Source organism: Saimiri boliviensis, chromosome 2 (assembly GCF_048565385.1).
Source record: "Saimiri boliviensis isolate mSaiBol1 chromosome 2, mSaiBol1.pri, whole genome shotgun sequence".
Classification (NCBI taxonomy): domain Eukaryota; kingdom Metazoa; phylum Chordata; class Mammalia; order Primates; family Cebidae; genus Saimiri; species Saimiri boliviensis.
This window is the reverse complement of record NC_133450.1, coordinates 3,625,102-3,645,839: the sequence shown is the minus strand read 5'-3', so window position 1 is coordinate 3,645,839 and position 20,738 is coordinate 3,625,102. Positions and strand designations below refer to the sequence as shown.

Here is a 20,738-nt window from a genome sequence, read left to right as displayed (position 1 = left end):
TATTTCTGTCACGCAATGTAATGGTGGATTGCAAAAATAGACCTAGTGTTCAGAGTCCACGGTTGACGGTTAGAGCTGAGAATATTCCCAGAACTCTATTCTAACTTCTTCAGTTTAGAGATGAGGAAACCCAAGACCTCAGTGGGGATCGTTTGTGTCAGAGTCATCAGCTGTTTAGCAACAGGAAGGGGCTGACCTGGGTCTCATTCCCAGGACTGTGCTGGTTTAAAGGTTTTGAAGCTCACACGTTGGTGTTAAACGGCACTGGGGCTATTTTAGGCTGGCTAAGGAAAGAATGGAATGTAACATTATCATGTTGTCACCATTCTCGAGAGAGAGTCCTGGTAGTGGTGAAAGTGACAAATTAGTATTAGCTAAGCTACCGTTTTCTCCGGCCTGAGGAAATGGAATAATACACATCTTCTTGTGCTTCTGCTTTGTTTTTTAAATTTTCAAATTTTTTATTTTTTATTATTGTTTGTTTCTTTGGTTTTTTTTTTTCCCGTCGTCCCCCCCCACCCCCGCCCTGCCACTGGAAAACAGTTCTTGCGTTTTTTTTAAGACAAGTTTTTTAAATTTTTAAATTTATTTTTAATTTTTTTTTAAATTTTTATTATTTTTTTAAGTAGGGGTTTCACCACGTTGGTCAGGCTGGTCTTGAACTCCCGACCTCAGGTGATCCGCCTGCCTTGGCCTCCAAAGTGCTTGGATTACAAGCGTGAGCCACCACACCCGGCCAAGACAGTTTTTTTTTTTTTTTTTTCTGTGAGACATAGTCTCGCTTTGTCACCCAGGCTGAAATGCAATGGCGCAGTCTTGGTCACTGCAGCCTCCGCCTCCTGGGTTCAAGCAATTCTCCTGCCTCAGCCTCCCGAGTAGCTGGGATTACAGGCACGCCCACCATGCCCAGCTGATTTTTTGTATTTTTAGTAGAGACAGGGTTTCACCACGTTGACCAGGATGGTCTCGATCTCTTGACCTCGTGATCCACCCGCCTCGGCCTCCCAAAGTAGTACTGGTCTTACAGGCGTGAGCCACCGCGCCCGGCCTCCTTTTCTTTTTTTTTTTTTTTTAAAGATACAGTCTCACTCTGCCACCCAGGCTGGAGTGCAGTGATGCAATCTCGGCTCACTACAACCTCCGCCTCCTGGGTTTAAGCAATTCTCCTGCCTCAGCCTCCTGAGTAGCTGGGATTACAGGTGCGTGCCACCACGCCAGCTAATTTTTTTGTGTCTTTAGTAGAGATGGGGTTTCACCATGTTGGTCAGGCTGGTCTTGGACTCCTGACCTCATGATTTGCCCACCTCAGCGTCCCAAAGTACTGGGATTACAGGCGTGAGCCACCGTGCCTGGCCAAGCCTTGTGAATTGCTGAAAAAACAAACAGGTGCTTGCCGGGAGTAGTAGCTCACGCCTGTAATCCCAGCACTTTGGGAGGCCAAGGCAGGCAGATCACTTGAGGTCATGAGTTCGAGAATGGTCTGGGCAACATGGCAAAACCGCGTCTCTACAAAAAATTTAAAAAAAAAAAAAATAGCTGGTATGGTGGTACACACCTGTAGACTCAGCTACTCAGGAGGCTGAGACAGAAGGATCGCCTGAGCCTGGGAGGTGGAGGTTGCAGTGAACTGAGAGAGTACCACTGCACTCCGGCCAGGATAATAGAGCAAAACTCTGTCTCAAGAAATAAACTAAGCAATATAAAGATTCACAAGGCTTGTTAGTTTGTTAAAGGCTCTGATAAATCCTACAGAAAGACATTGGCTCAGCTTTATTTGACCTAGTATTTCTCAGTTACTGGACCATGAAATCTGTTTTCTGCTCACTCATTATATCCTTTGAAACTCCCAGTACACCATTAAGTTGACTTCCTCATCCAAGTTTCATTCATTCATTTATGTTTTGAGATGGAGTTTCGCTCTTACTGCCCAGGCTGGAGTGCAGTGGCATGATCTTGGCTCACCACAACTGCCGCCTCCCGGGTTCAAGCAATTATCCTGCCTCAGCCTCCTGAGTAGCTGGAATTACAGGCATATGCCACCACGCCCAGCTAATTTTGTGTTTTTTTTTTTAGTAGAGATGGGGATTTTCCCATACTCGTCCATCTGGTTTTGAACTCCGGATCTCAAGTGATCTGCCGGCCTTGGCCTCTCAAAATGCTGGGATCACAGGCATGAGCCACCATGCCCAGCTCCAAGGTTCACTATTAGGTGCCTGCTTCTGTTGCATACTGTGGACATGGGCTTTTACGACCTCTTCATTGCGGGTGGTTATAACTGGGATTATGAGAAAACTGCACAGAAAGAGCTGTGAATGGGAAGTTAAGATATCAGTGCGCCACTGAGGTTTGCCCACCTCCTAGGAGGAAGCAGGAAACTGCAAGCCAAGTGTTGATTTCACAGCCTGCACTGGCACACCCTAATTCCTCTGTTGGTTATGGTGGCTCTGTATCCTCTATTTCCATCCTGCTTCGGAATGATCCAGGGTGTCTGCTCCCAAAAGTTTCTCATTAAGTCTTGTAAGGTAATGACGGGGGTGGAAAGCTAAAGGGAAGGATTGTACTGTCCATTTTTCAGCAGTCCACTAAAAATCAGACCACCCAGGCAAGTGCTGGGGCTGCTTTCCCACTCGGCACTTCTGCCAGATTATGCCAGGCAGACAGCATTGATCTTAAGGAGAGGAAGTGGAATGGGTGGTGGTGTTGAACAGAGAAAGCCTTTCAGTGTTTGTAAGTTGCCAGCTCACACAATATCACTTTCACACATTGCCTCCTTGCAGTTAAAAGATAATCTCGGTGTTGTGGCTGCTTCCCAAGGATTGGAAATATTTCTCTCCTGTGGGAAGAGAAAGTGGTGGCAGATACATGATTTGGGTGTTAACAAAGTTCCTTGAATTTCCCTGTGCAGACTCTGGTACCTTCCCAGAGAGGGTCAGCCCCAGCTTGACTGTAACTTTGGGAATCCTTGGAACCACCAGGTGGACCTGCGAGAACTTTCCTGTGTAACAGAGCATTGTCTCAGGAAATTCGAAAATGGCAAGGTTCTTACAGCTTCACTTTGACTCCAGACAGGTGCCCAGATGGGAGGATTCCTGCCTTTATGCTTGGCATCCGGAGCCAGGCTGGGTGTTAAAACTTGGGTAGACAGACAGGTGAACTTTGACTCTTCCGTTAAGTCTTCTTTAGAAACACTTGGCGTAAGATAATCTTGTGTTCAGAGAAATGGTAATGTTTAACCAGGACAAACAAGGGGTACTTGCGGCTCATTCAGAGAAGAGTGCCATGCCCATTTGCAAGCTGTGACCCATCAGCAAGTACTGCTTTGAGATGCTCACGTGTTAGTGCACATCCCTGAAGCCGAGCTGCCCCGCAGGCCTGTGCAGGAGACTATGGTAAGTGAGCACAGTATGCGGTCAATGGCCTCTGGCAGGAGAGCTAAGAAATGCTCACTGAGGCCGGGTATGGTGCCTCACGCCTGTAATCCCAGCACTTTGGGAGGCCAAGGCGGGCAGATCACAAGGTCAGGAGTTCGAGACCAGCCTGGCCAATAAGGTGAAACCCCATGTCTACTAAAAATACAAAAATTAGCCGGGTGTGGTGGTGGGCACCTGTAGTCCCAGCTACTTGGGAGGCTGAGGCAGGAGAATTACTTGAACCCAGGAGGTGGAGGTTGCAGTGAGCTGAGATCCTGCCACTGCACTCCAGCCTGGGTGATAGAACAAGACTGTGTCTCCAAAAAAAAAAAAAATGCTCACTGAGAGTAACAGCATACCACAGGTGGGATCCGGGCAGTGTCCAGGGGAGCTGCGAGGGGTCTCAGGAGGGACAGCAGAGCCCTGTGCCACAGAGGGCTTGGGCCGAGAGCAGAAAGCCTGGCAGATGGGAAAACAGGGTTATTTATTTATTTATTTATTTAATTTTTTTATTTTATTTATTTATTTATTTATTTATTTTGAGACGGATTTTCGCTCTTGTTACCCAGGCTGGAGTGCAATGGCGCGATCTCGGCTCACCGCAACCTCCACCTCCCGGGTTCAGGCAATTCTCCTGCCTCAGCCTCCTGAGTAGCTGGGACTACAGGCACGCGCCACCATGCCCAGCTAATTTTTTGTATTTTTAGTAGAGATGGGGTTTCACCATGTTGACCAGGTTGGTCTCGATCTCTTGACCTCGTGATCCACCCGCCTCGGCCTCCCAAAGTGCTGGGATTACAGGCTTGAGCCACCGCGCCCAGCCCATGTTTATTTATTTTTTGAGATGGGGTCTTGCTCTGTCACCCAGGCTGGAGTACAGTGACATGATCTCAGATCACTACAACCTCCACCTCCTAGATTAAAGCAATTCTCCTGCCTCAGCCTCCTGAGTAGCTGGGATTACAGGCATGTACCAGCAATGCCTGTCTAAATTTTGTATTTTTAGTAGAGATGGGATTTTACCACATTGGTCAGGCTAGTCTCAAACTCCTGACCTCAGGTGATCTGCCCCCTTTGGCGTCCTGGAATGCTAGGATTATGGGCATGAGCCACCACACCCAGCCAGAAAATACTTATATGTATACACATATACATATACATACATATGTATACATACACATACATATGTATACATATACATATACATATATACATATATATATATATATATATATATATATATATATATATATACATATATATATATATATAAAAAGATGGGGTTTCACCATGATGGCCAGGCTGGTCTTGAACTCCTGACCTCAGGTGATCCACCCAACATGGCCTCCCAAAGTGTGCTAGGATTACAGGTATGAGCCAGTGCGCCCAACCAGAAAATGCTATTTTTGGGTGAAGGAGTACCAAGAACCAAAAGTCGCTCCTGCTTGGTGTCACCCTGCACTCCCAGGCATTTCCTCACTCTTAGATCAATGTCAGGCCTCCAAGTCCAAGCCTGGCCATTATAGCCTTGGTGACTCGCACATACACCTCTGGATGGTCCCCAGGAGCCAGAAAGTTGAAGTAACCACAAGTAACCAGGTGGCCACAGAAAGAAGTCAAACAACTTGTTCTTGCCTCAACTAACTGCTTTCCCCCTGCAACCTGCAACCATTGTTTCTGCTCAGCCTTGTAAAGCTTCCCTGCTGGACATTGGGTTTCTCAAGAACCCCCTGTACCTCACCCTCCCCTCTGTTTGCAACCAATAACCCCCACCCTTATGATGATACCTGTTTACAATAAATGACTCCTACCCTTGTGACCATGCATCCAGTGATGCCCTTCCCCTCCCTAAAATAGATTAACACCTTTAACTGACCACTTGCCCCAACCTATAACACCAACTCCTATCCCACCACCCTCTGCTGACTCTCTTTTCGGTCCCAGCCCACCTGCACCCGGTTGAATAAACAGCCGTGTTGCTCATACAAAGCCTGCCTGGTGGTCTCTTTTACACGAGCGACACGCCTAACAATCCTGTGGTCTCTTGGGGAGTCATGAGCCTGGGATGTGTCTGCTGCTTGTGACTCACATGCTTGTTTCACCAGTCTCTTGAATTCTCTCCATCCTTGGCCTCTTTTATCATGATAATTCTCACCTTCCTCAGCCCATTTCATTTCCTGTCTCGTACATTTAAGAGTATTCCAGTTCTTTTTTTTGTTTTTATTCACATTATTGGAAGTTCAGAACTTAAACTCCTTCCTTCCTTTCTTCCTTCCTTCCTTCTGTCCGTCCGTCCGTCCGTCCGTCCGTCTCACTATGTTTTCCAGGCTGAAGTACAGTGGCACAATCGTGGCTCACTGCAGCCTCAGTCTGCCAGGCTCCAGCAATCCTCCCACCTCAGCCTCCCAAGTAGCTGGGACTACAGGCAAACACCACCATGCCTGGCTTTTTTTTTTTTTTTTTTTTTTTTTGTAGAGATGGGGTCTGACTTTGTTGCCCAGGCTAGTCTTGAACTGCTGGACTCAAACAATCCTGCCTCAGCTTCCCAAAATGCTGGGATTACCCTGTTCTCACTTTATACCTTCATTTCTGTGGCTTCAGAAAAGCATCCACATACCAGCGATCCCAGATCTAGATCTCTAGTTCTCAGCATCCTCCCGAGCCTCGAACCAGCTCACACCTGCACCTTCCCAGTCATTGCAACCGGAAATATTCCACAGCTGTCTCCAGTCTGACTCAGCATCTTCTCAGAGCTTCTCCCTACCCCCCCACACCCACCCTTGATAAACCTGTTCCTCCTCTCCGCAATCACTTATTTTGGACACTCCTTTCTTTTTTTCTTTTGAGGTAGAGTCAGGCTGGAGTGCAGTGGCATGATCTTACTGGGTTTGTAGGCTCTCTTTTTTTATTTTTTGGAGATTGGGTCTGTCTCTGAGCTCACTGCAACCTCCACGTCTCTTGGGTTCAAGTGATTCTCCTGCCTCAGCCTCCTGACTAACTGAGATTACAGCATGCGCCACCATGCCTGGCTAATTTTTGTATTTTTAGTAGAGACAGGGTTTCGCCATGTTGGCCAGACTGGTCTTGAACCCCTGACCTCTAGTGATCCACCTGCCTCAGCCTCCCCAAGTTCTGGGATTACAGGCGTGAGCCACCGCACCCGGCCTCAACTCTTTTCTTTCCCTTCCCTTTCCTGCCCTGTAGTCTTTCAATTCCCAGGCCAACCCAGAGTCGCTGAGCCCGTGGCATTGACATGAGGAAGGTCTCCAAAGTCCCGCACGTTCCTCCTCTTCTCCATCCCCAGCTGCCGTCCCTCAGTGTGGTCCTCACTTCACGCATGTTGACAGTTGCGTCCCAGGCAGTCTCCCCACTTTTGTCCTTCCACGCTGTTGCACCCCCTTCACTGCTGTGAGAATGGTCACGGCACCTCTGCCTGCAAATCGCCAGGTGTTCCCCGCTGCTTGTACAGCCACGTCCAAAATCCTACAGTCTGGCCCCACCCTCTTCAGACTGGTTCCCTGATACTCCAGACCCTTTTCTCCACACCCCCCATCCACAGCCTCCCTAACCTTCCCCCATCCCCTGAACACATGCAAGCTCTTTGTAAGATTCTGTGGCTTCGCAAATGTTGCCTTCCTTTTTACTATCTGCTAAGTTTCTTTCATCTCTCAAGATACAACTGAGATTCCAGCTCAGCAGAGCCTTCCCTGACTCTCGCAGACAGCTTAATTGCTCACTACTCTATGATCCCATTGTGTCTGCTCTCACCCCGTTACCATGCTGATCATGTGCCATCACCTCTTGCCCTGGCTTCTGTGTGATTCTGCTGTTTGCTTCTCAAAGGCAGGAATCCAGGCTTTTTCTTGGTGTCCCTAGCCCAGTGCTTGGCATGGAATGGTTTGTGTATGGAGAGACTAGACAGGGCTGGGAGGAGACAGTAAGGGGCCCAGTGTGGGGATAGAATCCTTTAGAGGAGTGGTGCCAGGTCCTGGAGGCCAGGTGATTTAGAATTGCTTTTCTGGATGGTTCCTTACATCACAGCCTGTGGCAGGAAGTGAGGTCTGAGAGTGTACCTTGCTATCTTACTGGCTTTGTAGGCTCTCTCTCTTTTTTTTTTTTTTGGAGATTGGGTCTCTCTGTCACCCAGGGTAGGGTGCAGTAGCACAATCACAGCTCACTGCAGCCTCGACCTCCTGGGCTCAGGCAGTCCTCCTGCCTCTGCCTCCTGAGAAGCCGCAACCACAGATGCGCACCACCACACCTGGCTGATTTTTGTATTTTTTTGTACTTTTTTTTTGAAATGGAGTTTTCTGTTGCCCAGGCCAGGGTGCAGTGGTGCGATCTGAGCTTACTGCAACCCCCGCCTCCCCGGTTCAAGGGATTCTCCTGCCTCAGCTTCCCGAGTAGCTGGGATTACAGGCACCCGCCACCAAGCCTGGTTAATTTTTGTATTTTTAGTAGAAATGGGGTTTCACCATGCTGGCCAGGCTGGTCTCAAACTCCCGACCTCAGGCAATCCATCTGCCGCGGCCTCCCAAAGTGCTGGGATTACAGGTGTGAGCCACTGCGCCCAGCCTGATTTTTGTATTCTTTGCAGAGACAGGGTTTTACCATGTTACCCAGGTTGGTCTCAACTCCTGGGCTCAAGCGATTCTCTTGCCTCAGCCTCTTAGAGTGCCGGGATTACAGTCATGAGCCACTGTGCCCAGCCTTTTTTTTCTCTCTTTTTAAAAAATACATTTGTTTGTGTGTTTTTAAAATAAAAACAACATAATCACATTATAGAAAAATTGGAAAACAGAAAATCAGTCTTCCATATTTCTACCAGTCATTTGCAACCATTGTTATTTATTTATTTATTGAGATGGAGCCTCTTTCTGTCCCTCAGCCTGCAGTGCAGTGGCATGATCTTGGCTCATGCAGCCTCTGCCTCCTGGGTTCAAGCGATTCTCCTGCCTCAGCCTCCAAGTAGCTGGGATTAGAGGCACGTACCACCACACCTGGCTAATTTTTGTATTTTCAGTAGGGATGGGGTTTCACCATGTTGGCCAGGCTGGTCTCGAACTCCTAATCCCAAGTGATCCCCTTGCCTTGGCCTCCCAAAGTGTTGGAATTACAGGTGCGAGCCACCACACTTGGCCTGTTTTTTCTTTTTTTGAGACAGAGTCTTACTCTGTTGCCCAGGCTGGAGTGCAGTGATGTAATCTCAACTCACTGCAACCTCTGCCTCCCTGGTTAAAGTGATTCTCCTGCCTCAGCCTCCTGAGTAGCTGGGATTACAGGCACAAGCCACCATGCCTGCATAACTTTTGTATTTTTTTTTTTAAGTAGAGATGGGGGCGGGGGCGGTCTCACCATGTTGGCCAGGCTGGTCTAGAGGTCCTGACCTCAAGTGATCTGCCAGCCTCGACCTCCCAAAGTGTTGGGATTAAAGGGATGAGCCACCTCGGCTGGCCCGTAATTTGGGATTGATGTAACAGGCTTTTCTGTATTGCTGCACTGTCTTCATAGCTGTGATCCTTAATAGCCATTTAGGCCTTCAAGGGGACGTGTACCAAAACGTACCTGTGCTCCCTGACGTTGGATGTCTGCGTCCTGCTTTTTTCTCCTACTGTGAGTCCTGGTGCTGTGACTATCACTGCAGGTACAGAGTTTTACATGTTTTTGTGACATTTTCTTAGGACGGATTCTCAGGTACCAGGTTAAAAAGCATCAAGGTCAACTATGGCTCTTTTTTTTTTTTTAAGGCTGAGTTTCGCTCAGCCCAGACTTGAGTGCCCAGACTGGAGTGCAGTGGTGCAGTCTCAGCTCACTACAACCTCTGCTTCCCAGGTTTAAGTGATTTGCCTGCCTCAGCCTCCCAAGTAGCTGGGATTACAGGGGTGCACCACCATACTCAGCTGATTTTTTTTTTTTTTTTTTTTTTTTTCGAGACGGAGTTTCGCTCTTGTTACCCAGGCTGGAGTGCAATGGCGCGATCTCGGCTCACCGCAACCTCCGCCTCCTGGGTTCAGGCAATTCTCCTGCCTCAGCCTCCTGAGTAGCTGGGATTACAGGCACGCGCCACCATACCCAGCTAATTTTTGTATTTTTAGTAGAGACGGGGTTTCACCATGTTGACCAGGATGGTCTCGATCTTTTGACCTCATGATCCACCCGCCTCAGCCTCCCAAAGTGCTGGGATTACAAGCTTGAGCCACCGCGCCCGGCCTTGTTTGTTTTCAATAGAGACGAGGGTTTCACCATGTTGGCCAGGCTGGCCTTGAACTCCTAGTCTCAGGTGATCTGCCTGCCTTGGCCTCCTAAAGTGCTAGGATTACAGGCGTGAGCCACCATGCCAGGCCTAAACTTCTTTTTTTTTGAGATGGAGTTTTGCTCTTGTTACCCAGCCTGGAGTGCAATGGTGTGATCTTGTCTCACCGCAACCTCCGCCTCCTGGGTTCAGGCAATTCTCCTGCCTCAGCCTCCTGAGTAGCTGGGATTACAGGCATGTGCCACCATGCCCAGCTGATTTTTTGTATTTTTAGTAGAGACGGGGTTTCACCATGTTGACCAGGATGGTCTCGATCTCTTGACCTCGTGATCCACCCGCCTCGGCCTCCCAAAGTGCTGGGATTACAGGCTTGAGCCACCGCACCCGGCCTCTAAACTTCTTTTTTATTTTTAATATGGAAAATAAAAGAGACAGGGTCTCGCTATGTTGCCCAGGCTGATCTCAAACTGGATTCAAGCAGCCCTCCCAGCTCAGCCTCCCAAAGCGCTGGATTACAGGTATGAGCCACTGTGCCCGGCTGGCCCTAAAGTTTTTTAGTCCATGAGATACTTATATAATGTGTTTATTTGGAGCCTGAAAGAAACCTCACACTGGGAGCCTGGGTGGAGTACAGGAAGGGAAGGCAAGGAAAAGTCACAGAGAACTCAGACAGACAGCCCGCAAAACACGTGGGGAGAGGTTTCCAAACCACTGACTAGTGTGGTTTTCAATTAGCCTAGCGTGGTGGCGCACGCCTATAATCCCAGCTACTCCAGAGGCTTGAACCTGGGAGGTAAGAGGGTGCAGGAAGCAGAGATCACGCCACTGCACTCCAGCCTTGGCAACACAGTGAGACTCTGTCTCAAAAAAAAAAAAAAAAAGTGTGGTTTTCTTGGCCCTTCCCGGCAGAGCGGCAGCGGAACTCTGCCTGCCTCTCTTCCCTCGGTGCCTTTAGCCTTCAGCTCTGTGGAAGCGCCCCGCTGCCGTGCAGTGGTGGGGGGCCTTACTGATCTCGGCCTCTGCCCTCTGTCTTCCCTTTCTCAAACCCTGCCGAGCTGTCTCCCCTTCCTCCTGTTTTTGCGCTGTACTTTGCCATGGTCCCCAGCACCCCCTCAGGGGGCGTCCACTTGTCTCAGATACCAGATTGTGGACTCCAGATGGGCGGGCGAGAGCTGTGTCTTATTCATTGTGGCAGGTTCCTCACACTGTAGCTGGTTGCTGAATGAAAAGGACTGAGGTTAAGAGCCTTTGATTTGTTGTGAATTCAGTAAAGGGCATTGGCCAGTCTGAGAGGCACTGCAGGGGGTTTCAGGTTACTCCTCCTTTGTAGGTGAAACTTACCCCTCACCATCCTACTTGTCCTATTTAAGAGCCAGTTAGTTGACGCTCAGTTAGTGTGGAAGAAAATTTGTGCTGTTGATTTCCTATTTGTGACTTGGAGTAGAAGTTCATGGTCCTCATTTAGGCCAGTCAGTGTGGCCCTTACTCAAAAGGCTCTTTGTGCATATGTCTTACCAAAGGTGTTCCTCAAGAACCAGCTCTTTAAAGTCTCGTAAGGAAACAGACAGAAGCCCTTGTGCCCTTCTGGAGTGGAGTGCATTCATTCAGTCACATCTTCACTAAGCACCTTCAATGGGTCAGGCTCCGTACCAGGCTTCAGGAAGCTTTGCCCTCTCGGCTTTACCGTCTTGTGCCTCTGGAGACGGACTCGGATTCAGAAGCCGGCTGAGCCACTACCCCTGAGATCTTCGACAGGCTACTTCCGTTCTCTGAGCTTGAGCTTTTTCAGCTGCAAAGTACAAATGCAAATACAAATATAAATATAAATTTTTTTTTTTAAACCCTCATAAGACTGTTGTGAGGGTTAAATGAGGAGCTGTATTGTGGCTTTTCTCAGCCAGGGTCCTGAGCTGAGCCACAGAACAGAGAAGCTGACGGGAGTGACTCAGTTCTCTCACGTATGGGGTATAATAAGTACCTTCCTAGGTACCGGGAGAGAAGGAAAGTCATCATAAATAGTGGATTTTTTGGAGTAGGGGGTCATAAGTGTCTCGAAGAACCAGGCCAAGGAAGGCCAGCAAAACCCTCTTTTTGACAACTTGACACAGTGGCCAGTTTTGGGGCGACTAGAATTTCACAGTAGCTTCATTGTGTGGTGAGTCTGGCACACAGGAGACACTAAGTAAATGTCAGCTTCCTTCCCCAGTCCCTCCTCCTCCCTCCATTTCTTGCCAGGACTCAGCTTGTCTTAAAGCCACACACATCTCTGAGCAAGAGCCTAGGTTTTCTTAGATGGGAAATACCCACTTGTCTCCACATTTTAGGTGGCTCTTCCTAGGCAGCTTCCAGGCCCTCGGGCTGCTGCTCTGCTGCAGGTGCCCCCTGTTGGCTATGCCCCGGCTCTTGGGCAGTGCTTCCTAGAGAAGTGGAAGGCCCCAGTGTGCCGCATGTCCTCTCAAACCTGCCCTGAGCTGGTGTGCTGCCGCAGCCACGTCACCAAGCACCAGCGAACAAAAGTATGGACTAGACACAGATGCACGTGGTGGCAGAGAGTTTCTGGCTTACCAGTGGAGATTGGATTTGTTTATGAGGAGCCCGGTGAGGGGTCCACGGCCAAGTCTTTAAGATTGTAGGAGCCAGGCATGGTGGCGCGTGCCTGTAGTCCCAGCTACTCGGGAGGCTGAGGTGGGAGGATCACCTGAGCCCAGGAGTTCTGGGCTGTAGTGCGCTATGCCGATTGGGTGGCCACATTAAGTTTGGCATCGATATGGTGACCTTCTGGGAGCGGGGGACCACCAGGTTGCCTAAGGAGGGGTGAACCGGCCCGGGTCAGAAACGGAACAGGTCAAAACTCCCATGCTGATCAGTAGTGGGATCGCACCTGTGAATGGCCGCTGCACTCCAGCCTGGGCAACATAGTGAGACCCCGTCTCTAAAAAAAATAATAATAATAAGATTGTAAGAAAAGGGGAGGGGTCAGAGTGGACAGGGCAGTCACGCTGTCATCCCCATCCACAGTCCCCTTCTGTCTGCCATTCGTAAAGGAAACAGCATCTCTTTGTGGGCCTGGAGGTCACCCAGTAAACATGTGCACCCTGGCCAGATGTCTACATGCCAGCACCCGAAACTGCTACCAGAGCGGCCCCTCTTCCTCTGTCCTGTGGTGACTCAGACTCAAGGAGCCAATTCTGTGGATGGTAGATCCGATTTCAGTGACTTCAGCGGTGGCGAGGTGTCTGCTGCGTCTGAAAGGGGAACCGATACCAAGCCCCAAATCTTCCTCGCAGGAAGCCAGATCATTCTGGGAGTAAACCACGGGCCATTCCCCTGTGAAATAACCTCAGGGCCAAGTCCTCAGCCACACGGAGCCTCTGTCACTTTGTCCAAGTTGCAGGAGCCATCAGAGCAGAGGTGGTGTTCAGCAGGAAAGACATAGCCACATTCTTTGTCACAGAGCAGGTTGGAAGGGGGTGGAGGCTGTGGGGTGAGGCCCGTCCAGACACAGAGTGAGTCCTGGCTGTATGCCTGGGGCTGGCCAGACAGTCGTACCCACTAGGAACTGTGGCTCATGTGGGAAGGTAAGAGGTAGTATCTGTGATAAAACCAGAGAACATGTTCAATGCTGACCCTCAGCTCTGTAAATGCTCAGAGTAAGGAGAGAGCTCTCATTTTGAGTCCTAGGATCACGGTGAATATCAGTTTCTACATCTGTAAACTAAGGGGGTCACTCTGTGAGTGCATCTAATATTAGCATCGTATTTAAGAATTGGATCTGGACAGGGCGAGGTATCTCACATTTATAATCTTAGCGCTTTGGGAGCCCAAGGTGGGAGGATCACTTGAGCCTAGGACTTCAAAGCCAGCCTGGGCAACAAAGCAAGACCCTATCTCTACCAAAAAAAACTTCAAAAATGAGCCAGGCCTGGTGGCTCATGTATGCAATCCCACCTACTCGGGAGGCTGAGGTGGGAGGACTGCTTGAGTCCAGGAGTTTGAGGCTACTGTGAGCTATGATCGTACCACTGCAGTCCAGCGTGGGCAACAGAGTGAGACCCTGTCTCTAAAAAAGAAAAAAAAAAAAGAACTGGAGGCTGGGTGCAGCGGCTCACGTCTGTAATCCCAGCACTTTGGGAGGCCGAGGTGGGCGGATCACCTGAGGTCAGGAGTTCGAGACCAGCTTGCCTAACATGGTGAAACCCCGGCTCTTTTTTTTTTTTTTTTGAGACAGCGTCTCACTCTGTCACCCAGGCTGGAGTGCAATGGCGTGATCTCAGCTCACTGCAACCTCCACCTCCTGGGTTCAAGCGATTCTCCTGCCTCACCCTCCTGAGTAGCTGCGATTACAGGCATGCACCACCATGCCCAGCTGATTTTTTTTTTTTTTTTTTGAGGCGGAGTTTCGCTCTTGTTACCCAGGCTGGAGTGCAATGGCGCGACCTCGGCTCACCGCAGCCTCCGCCTCCTGGATTCAAGCAATTCTCCTGCCTCAGCCTCCTGAGTAGCTGGGATTACAGGCACGCGCCGCCATGCCCAGCTAATTTTTTGTATTTTTTAGTAGAGACGGGGTTTCACCATGTTGACCAGGATGGTCTCGATCTCTTGACCTCGTGATCCACCCGCCTCGGCCTCCCAAAGTGCTGGGATTACAGGCTTGAGCCACCGCGCCCGGCTTTTTTTTTTTTTTGAGAAAAAGTCTTGCTCTGTCACCCAGGCTGGAATGCAGTGGCATGATCTTGGCTCACTGCAACCTACGCAACCTACACCTTCAGGGTTCAAGCGATTCTCCTGCCTCAGCCTCCCAAGGAGCTGTGACTACAGGTGCCCTCCACCATGCCTGGCTAATTTTTGTGTTTTCAGTAGAGACAGGATTTCACTGTATTGGCCAGGCTGGTCTTGAACTCCTGACCTTATGATCTGCCCACCTCGGCTTCCCAAAGTGCTGGGATTATAGGTGTGAGCCACCCTGCCTGGCCGGTGAAACACCATCTCTACAAAAAATACAAAAATTAGCTGGTGGCCATGGGGGCAGGTGCCTGTAATCCCACCTACTCGGGAGGCTGAGGTATGAGAAGAACTGGAGCCCAGAAGGCGGAGGTTGCAGTGAGCTGAGATTATGTCACTCAGCTCCAACCTGTGCCACAAAGTGAGACTCCCATCTTTTTTTTCTCTTTCTTTTTTTCTTTATTTTCTTCTTCTTCTTATTTTTTTAAGATGGGGTTTCACCATATTGAACAGGCTGGTCTTGAACTCCTGACCTCAGGTGATCCACCCACCTCAGCCTCCCAAAGTGTTGGGATTACAGGTGTGAGCCACCATGCCCGGCAAGATTCCATCTTTTTTTTTTTTTTTTTAAAGATGGGGTTTCACCATGATGGCCAGGCTGGTCTCAAACTCCTGACCTCAGGTGCTCCACCCACCTCAGCCTCCCAAAATGCTAGGATTAGAGGCGTGAGCCACTGCGCCCAGCCACGACTCCATCTTAAAAAAAAAAAAAAAAAAAAAAAAAAAGGGGCTGGGTGCGGTGGCTCAAGCCTGTAATCCCAGCACTCTGGGAGGCCGAGGCGGGTGGATCACGAGGTTGAGAGATCGAGACCATCCTGGTCAACATGGTGAAACCCCGTCTCTACTAAAAAAAAAAAAAATACAAAAAATTAGCTGGACATGGTGGCACGTGCCTGTAATCCCAGCTACTCAGGAGGCTGAGGCAGGAGAATTGCTTGAACCCAGGAGGTGGAGGTTGCAGTGAGCCGAGATCGTGCCATTGCACTCCAGCCTGGGTAACAAGAGCAAAACTCCGTCTCAAAAAAAAAAAAAAAAAAAAAGAACTGGCTCTGCAGAGGCTTCCAGTGGAGGTCAGGCTGGGCCTGAAAGATGGGAGCATCTGGTTTAATAATTCAGGGTGTGGGGTGAGGTGTGGAACCTGAGCAGTGTCTCCACAGGCAGGAACAGCCTTGAATTTGGCCACCCTAAGGCATGGCTGTGAAGCTGGACCTGAGCCCTGCCTCTGTTAGCAGGAAGGGGAGGGTGCAGAGTCTCTGCTGGGGGCGGGGCAGGGTGGAAACAACTGCCCCAGGCCAGCAAGGGCACAGAAAAGCGGATGGCAACCCCCATGCAGAGATCAGATGGGAAAGGGAGACAAGGCTGTGTTTTGAGGACATTCTTGGATTTTATGAAAAGACTTTAAAAAAACCCCCAAACCCAAAAACATTTTCTTGGATTTTCATCTGAGCCCATGATATCTCTGCTCTTAGCAAGATATCGATATGTGCCTGATCTAATAAAATCAGTACTGGCAGCCAGCAGCATGTTTTTGTTCTACCTTAGACTAGATAGATAGATAGATAGATAGATAGATAGATAGATAGATAGATAGAGAGTTTTGCTCTTGTTGTCCAGGCTGGAGTGCAATGATGCAATCTCAGCTTGCTGCTACCTCCGACTCCTGGATTCAAGCGATTCTCCTGCCTCAGCCTCCTGAGTAGCTGGGATTACAGACATGCCCCACCATGCCCAGCTAATTTTGTATTTTTAGTAGAGACGGGGTTTTTTCAAGTCGGTCAGGCTGGTCTTGAACTCCCGACCTCAGGTGATCTGCCTGCCTCGGCCTCCTAAAAGTGCTGGGATTACAGGCATGAGCCACCACTCCTGGCCACCTTTGATTATCTTTTTTAAAATAAGAGGAATAGTAAGTAAAATAGTACAGAAAGGTTATAAAGTCAAGAGTAAGTTTCTGCCCCCTCAGCACTTCACCCAGCCAAAAACCAAAAAACCACTCCCTAGAGGTAAATACTGTGAACCATTTGAGTCTGCACAGGGCACCAGCAGAGGCTTGTGTGGTGGGTACTCTCAGGCCTCAGGGTGAAGCTTGCTCTGGGTCTCTTCTGGGCTGAACCTTTTCCAGGAAGGGAGAAGGGACTGCAGGGGCAAGCACAGGGCCCTTCCAGAGAGGCTTCTCGGCCAGGCGCGGTGGCTCAGGCCTGTAATCCCAGCACTCTGGGAGGCTGAGGCAGATGGATCAGGTCAGGAGTTTGAGACCAGCCTGGCCCACACGGCAAAACCCCGTCTCCACTAAAAATACAAAAAATTAGCTGGGCGTGGTGGTGGGTGCCTGTAATCCCAGCTACTGGGGAGGCTGAGGCAGGAGAATCGCCTGAACCTTGGAGGCAGAGGTTACGGTGAGCCGAGATCACACCACTGCACTCCAGCCTGGGCAACAGAGCGAGACTCCATCTAAAAAAAAAAAACAAAGAGGCTTTTCAGGGTCCTGGAAGGATGATCACCAGCTCGCCTGTGGCCCTGGCCAGGGTTTTCTCTTCTGAGTCTGAGGGCTCTTTCTCACCTTCTCAGGATCCCTCTGTGACCCAGCTGACCAATGCCCCTGAGGGCGGCCTGGCGGAATTCAACCCATTCTCAGAGGTTGGTGAGCGTGCCGTGCCCTCTTTCCGAGTCCCGTGGTCCTCTGGGTGGTGCTGGGGCCTTTGGGGCAGGAAGCCTTGGCAAGGATAGAAGGAGCTCTGAGAAGTAGCAGTCCTCAAAGGGACAGTCCTAACATGAACCCGGGAGGCGGGGTAAGGATGGGAAAGCCACCAAGCCCTCTGGGATCCATGACCGGGCCCCTCCCCAGGGAGGTCAGGGCAGTGCCTGAGGGCGCTGGACTCAGCGAGGCCAGGGGTGCTGGGTTGGGGATCAGATGGCCTGAACCTGAGGCTTGCTGGCTGGGAAGCCACAGGGGAAGGGCCAGTGCAGGCCCGGAGGGAGTCCCCTCACAGGCGGGCACATCACTCACCCTGCTGTGGGTTTGCTCCCCCGTCACCAACTGGTGGAGTCCCACTCACTTCCGCCCTTTGATCCGTTCCATGTAGACAAATGCAGCGACAACCGTTCCTGTCACACCACTCCCTGGGCCCTCGCAGCCAGCGGTTCTCCAGCCCTCCGTGGAGCCCACCCAGCCGACCCCCCAGGTACTGCTGACAAAGAACTCTGCCTTTTCCCTCCCGTGAGGAAAATACCCAGACCAGTAGCTGAGACTTGAGGCGGGGGGCAAGCAGCCAGCCTCCAGCCTCGGCCCCCCAAGGGCCCTCTGACTACTTCTTTGGATCTGGTCACCTGCAAGCAGAGGGTCTGCTCTGCCAATCAGCATCCTCTCTCCCCTCCCATCCACCACCACAGAGAGAGAGAAGCTCTACTCACCAGCCGGGCTCCTTGCTGCCTCCAGAGAGAGCATTTGTCCCTGTTGTGCCCCTCCAGGTCCTCCTCGGGCCTTTGGCTTGTTCCCTCTTCCTTGGGGCCCAGAATCCCTTTTTTTTTTTTTTTTTTTGAGACAGAGTTTCACTCTTGTTACCCAGGCTGGAGTGCAATGGCGCGGTCGCAACCTCCGCCTCCTGGGTTCAGGCAATTCTCCTGCCTCAGCCTCCTGAGTAGCTGGGATTACAGGCACGTGCCACCATGTCCAGCTAATTTTTTGTATTTTTTTTTTTTTAGTAGAGACAGGGTTTCACCATGTTGACCAGGATGGTCTCGATCTCTCAACCTCGTGATCCACCCGCCTCGGCCTCCCAAAGTGCTGGGATTACAGGCTTGAGCCACCGCGCCCGGCCGCTTCTTTTTTTTAAACTTCATTAATTCTCACCTTCCTTCCCGTCTTCCTTTGTCCCTTCACTAAGTACTATGAATCTCGTCTGCCTTGTGCCTGGCGCTCCACTGCGCCGCCTCGCTGCCCCCATGAGTGTGGCCCACGGTGAAGTGGTGTGTTGCAGCTCCTGCTTAGACGGGCCGGCAGGGTCCTGCCTGCCCGATGCCTGGCAGTGGGCGAGCCCTCAGAGAGGCAGACGCTCCTAGGGGGAGATAGCATTCTCAGAGACAGCTGCATGCAAAGCCTTCCGAAGGTAGGCCTAGTTGTAGATGAGCAGGAGGAAGGACGGGGTGCCTGGAGCCTGCCCTGTGCCCCTCCCAGGCCCCGGAGCCCTGTGGAACTGAGGCAGGCCTTGGGTGCAGGGTGCCTTTCTGTGCAGCTGGGTGGTGGGCTGTAGGGAGCTGGGTCCTTCTCGACTGAGTCAGAGACCTGGAGAAGGTTAAGACCCCCAGCATGGCACAGGGGCGTAGGTTTTGCTCCTGCTTATGCCCCCAGTCCCTGAAACTCACCTCCCGAAGGCAGCCTTAGGTCTTTGGAGAGCTTCTGGAGAGGCTGATATGTGTTTGTGTACACATGCACCTGGTTTGTCATCCTGGGAGATGCCCAGTTTGAGATCTCGCCCTAAAAAGGACTGTGGTCTCATCCTTCAGGAGGAATCTGACCCAAACGGCAGCAGCTGCCAGCAGGTGTAGGGCCCCAGGGCCACGTCCGTTCAGCCTCACGTACAGTCAGTCCATTACCGTCACTCAGAGGCTCTGCCCTGCCTGGAGAGGAGATAAGCATGGACTCTGCCTGCCACTGAGCCAGGCAGGGCAGGACCACACCTAAGGAGCTGTCCTGGGGTGTCACCAGTCTCAGTTTAGGGGGACCTCAGAGGGCAGTTTCTGGGGGCAGGATGCTTGCACAGATCTTGAGGCTTAGGTACACACCCTGTGCCCTGACGCGTCTCCCCATTCCACTCACGGCTAGCAGGCTTGCACGGTCTTCCTTCTCTCTCACACACCCAGCTCTTCAAATGAGACTTGGGTCTGTGGGTTTCTTATTGCAGTTTAGTTTCCTGTGAGGTCTTTTTCCCAGAGGTCACAATTGCTGAGCTCTGCCTTGACTCTGATATCGGAGAGAAGCAGAGAAGCCACTGGGGAGAATTTTCCCAACTCAAGCTTAGGGATGAAGGGAGAGGGGAGCCTAGCCGTGGCCGAGGGGCCAGGAAGGCAGGGCAGCAGAAGACAGGTTGGCCTCTCTGTGGTGGTCTCTGGTACCTAAGACACTGTGGGGCGGGGACTGCTTCTGGGACTCCCTGCTGGCTGTCCCTGCCTGGGGCAAGGCCTCTCTGCCTGCCCACCCAGGCCGATACTGTTTCTGTTTCTTGTGTCTGGCTGTTCCTGTACCTCCCGCCGTCTCTCCAGGCCGTGGTGTCTGCAGCCCAGGCAGGCCTGCTCCGGCAGCAGGAAGAACTGGACAAGAAAGCAGCGGAGCTAGAACGCAAGGAGCGGGAGCTGCAGAACACCGTGGCCAACTTGCATGGTAAGGGAGGCTGCCGGGGCCTGGGACTGCCTGCCTGGTGCAGAAGAGTGTCCTGAGCCCTGTGCGGAGGGTCTCCAGCATTCACCCTGGGCTGCCTCAGAGCTTTGTGGGGCTCTGCTCATGGCAGGACGCTGGTCCTGGGGAGAGCAGTAAGTTGCAAGTCAGAAGAGCTACAGTGTGGTTGTACTGGCTGTCAGTTACTTCTGCACTCCTTCCTAGCTCTAAAATTCCTTGATTCTTTGATGATATAGGGGCATCGGTCCCACAATTCCTTGCTAATGGTGATGAACTGAGGTATCACACTTTCGGGCTGCTTGTTAATAAAAATAATCATTTAGGGCCGGGCGTGGTGGCTCACGCCTGTAATCCAAGCACTTTGGAGGCCAAGGCGGGCGGATCACCTGAGGTCCGGAGTTCAAGACTGACCAACATGGTGAAACCCCATCTTAAAAAAAAATAAAAATATTATTATCATTTAGGCCATTTAGCTCTCTGTATTTCCCAGTGTATTTGGGGTCCGTTGTCTCAGTGTGAGCTTGTTGGTGTCTCTTTGGGTGCCGTTATCCTGTTCCGTCCGACTCCAAGCTCCATGCAGACTCCAAGCCCTGCTTGCTGGAGCCCCTCTGGGAACCCCGGTTTGGCCCATACACTGTGCTGGCGTGCACACACCTCGATGCCCCTTCTGAGGCCGGGCCCTCACCTCGTCACTGTTTTTCTCCCACACAGTGAGAGAGAACAACTGGCCACCCCTGCCCTCGTGGTGCCCTGTGAAGCCCTGCTTCTATCAGGATTTCTCCACAGAGATCCCTGCCGACTACCAGCGGATATGCAAGATGCTCTACTATCTGTGGATGTGTGAGTCCCACTCCCGCCCTCCAAGCATAAGGGGTATGACTTGAGAGCCCCATCTTTGGCCTGG

The 20,738-nt window shown here is 51.1% G+C and overlaps 1 protein-coding gene across 2 annotated transcripts in view; it reads left to right on the top strand.

Moving 5' to 3' along the window:
• SCAMP2 (secretory carrier membrane protein 2) overlaps nucleotides 1-20,738 on the top strand; it is a 33,316-nt gene that overhangs the window by 3,676 nt on the left and 8,902 nt on the right. The window contains exons 2-6 of one of the 2 annotated variants that reach the window (XM_074392656.1): nucleotides 17,011-17,079; nucleotides 17,526-17,624; nucleotides 18,420-18,548; nucleotides 19,702-19,819; nucleotides 20,546-20,674. In XM_074392656.1, the coding sequence (XP_074248757.1) occupies nucleotides 17,011-17,079; nucleotides 17,526-17,624; nucleotides 18,420-18,548; nucleotides 19,702-19,819; nucleotides 20,546-20,674 (544 nt within the window). The remainder of the gene's footprint in view (nucleotides 1-17,010; nucleotides 17,080-17,525; nucleotides 17,625-18,419; nucleotides 18,549-19,701; nucleotides 19,820-20,545; nucleotides 20,675-20,738) is intronic. The other variant, XM_003944773.4, reaches the window with a different exon arrangement.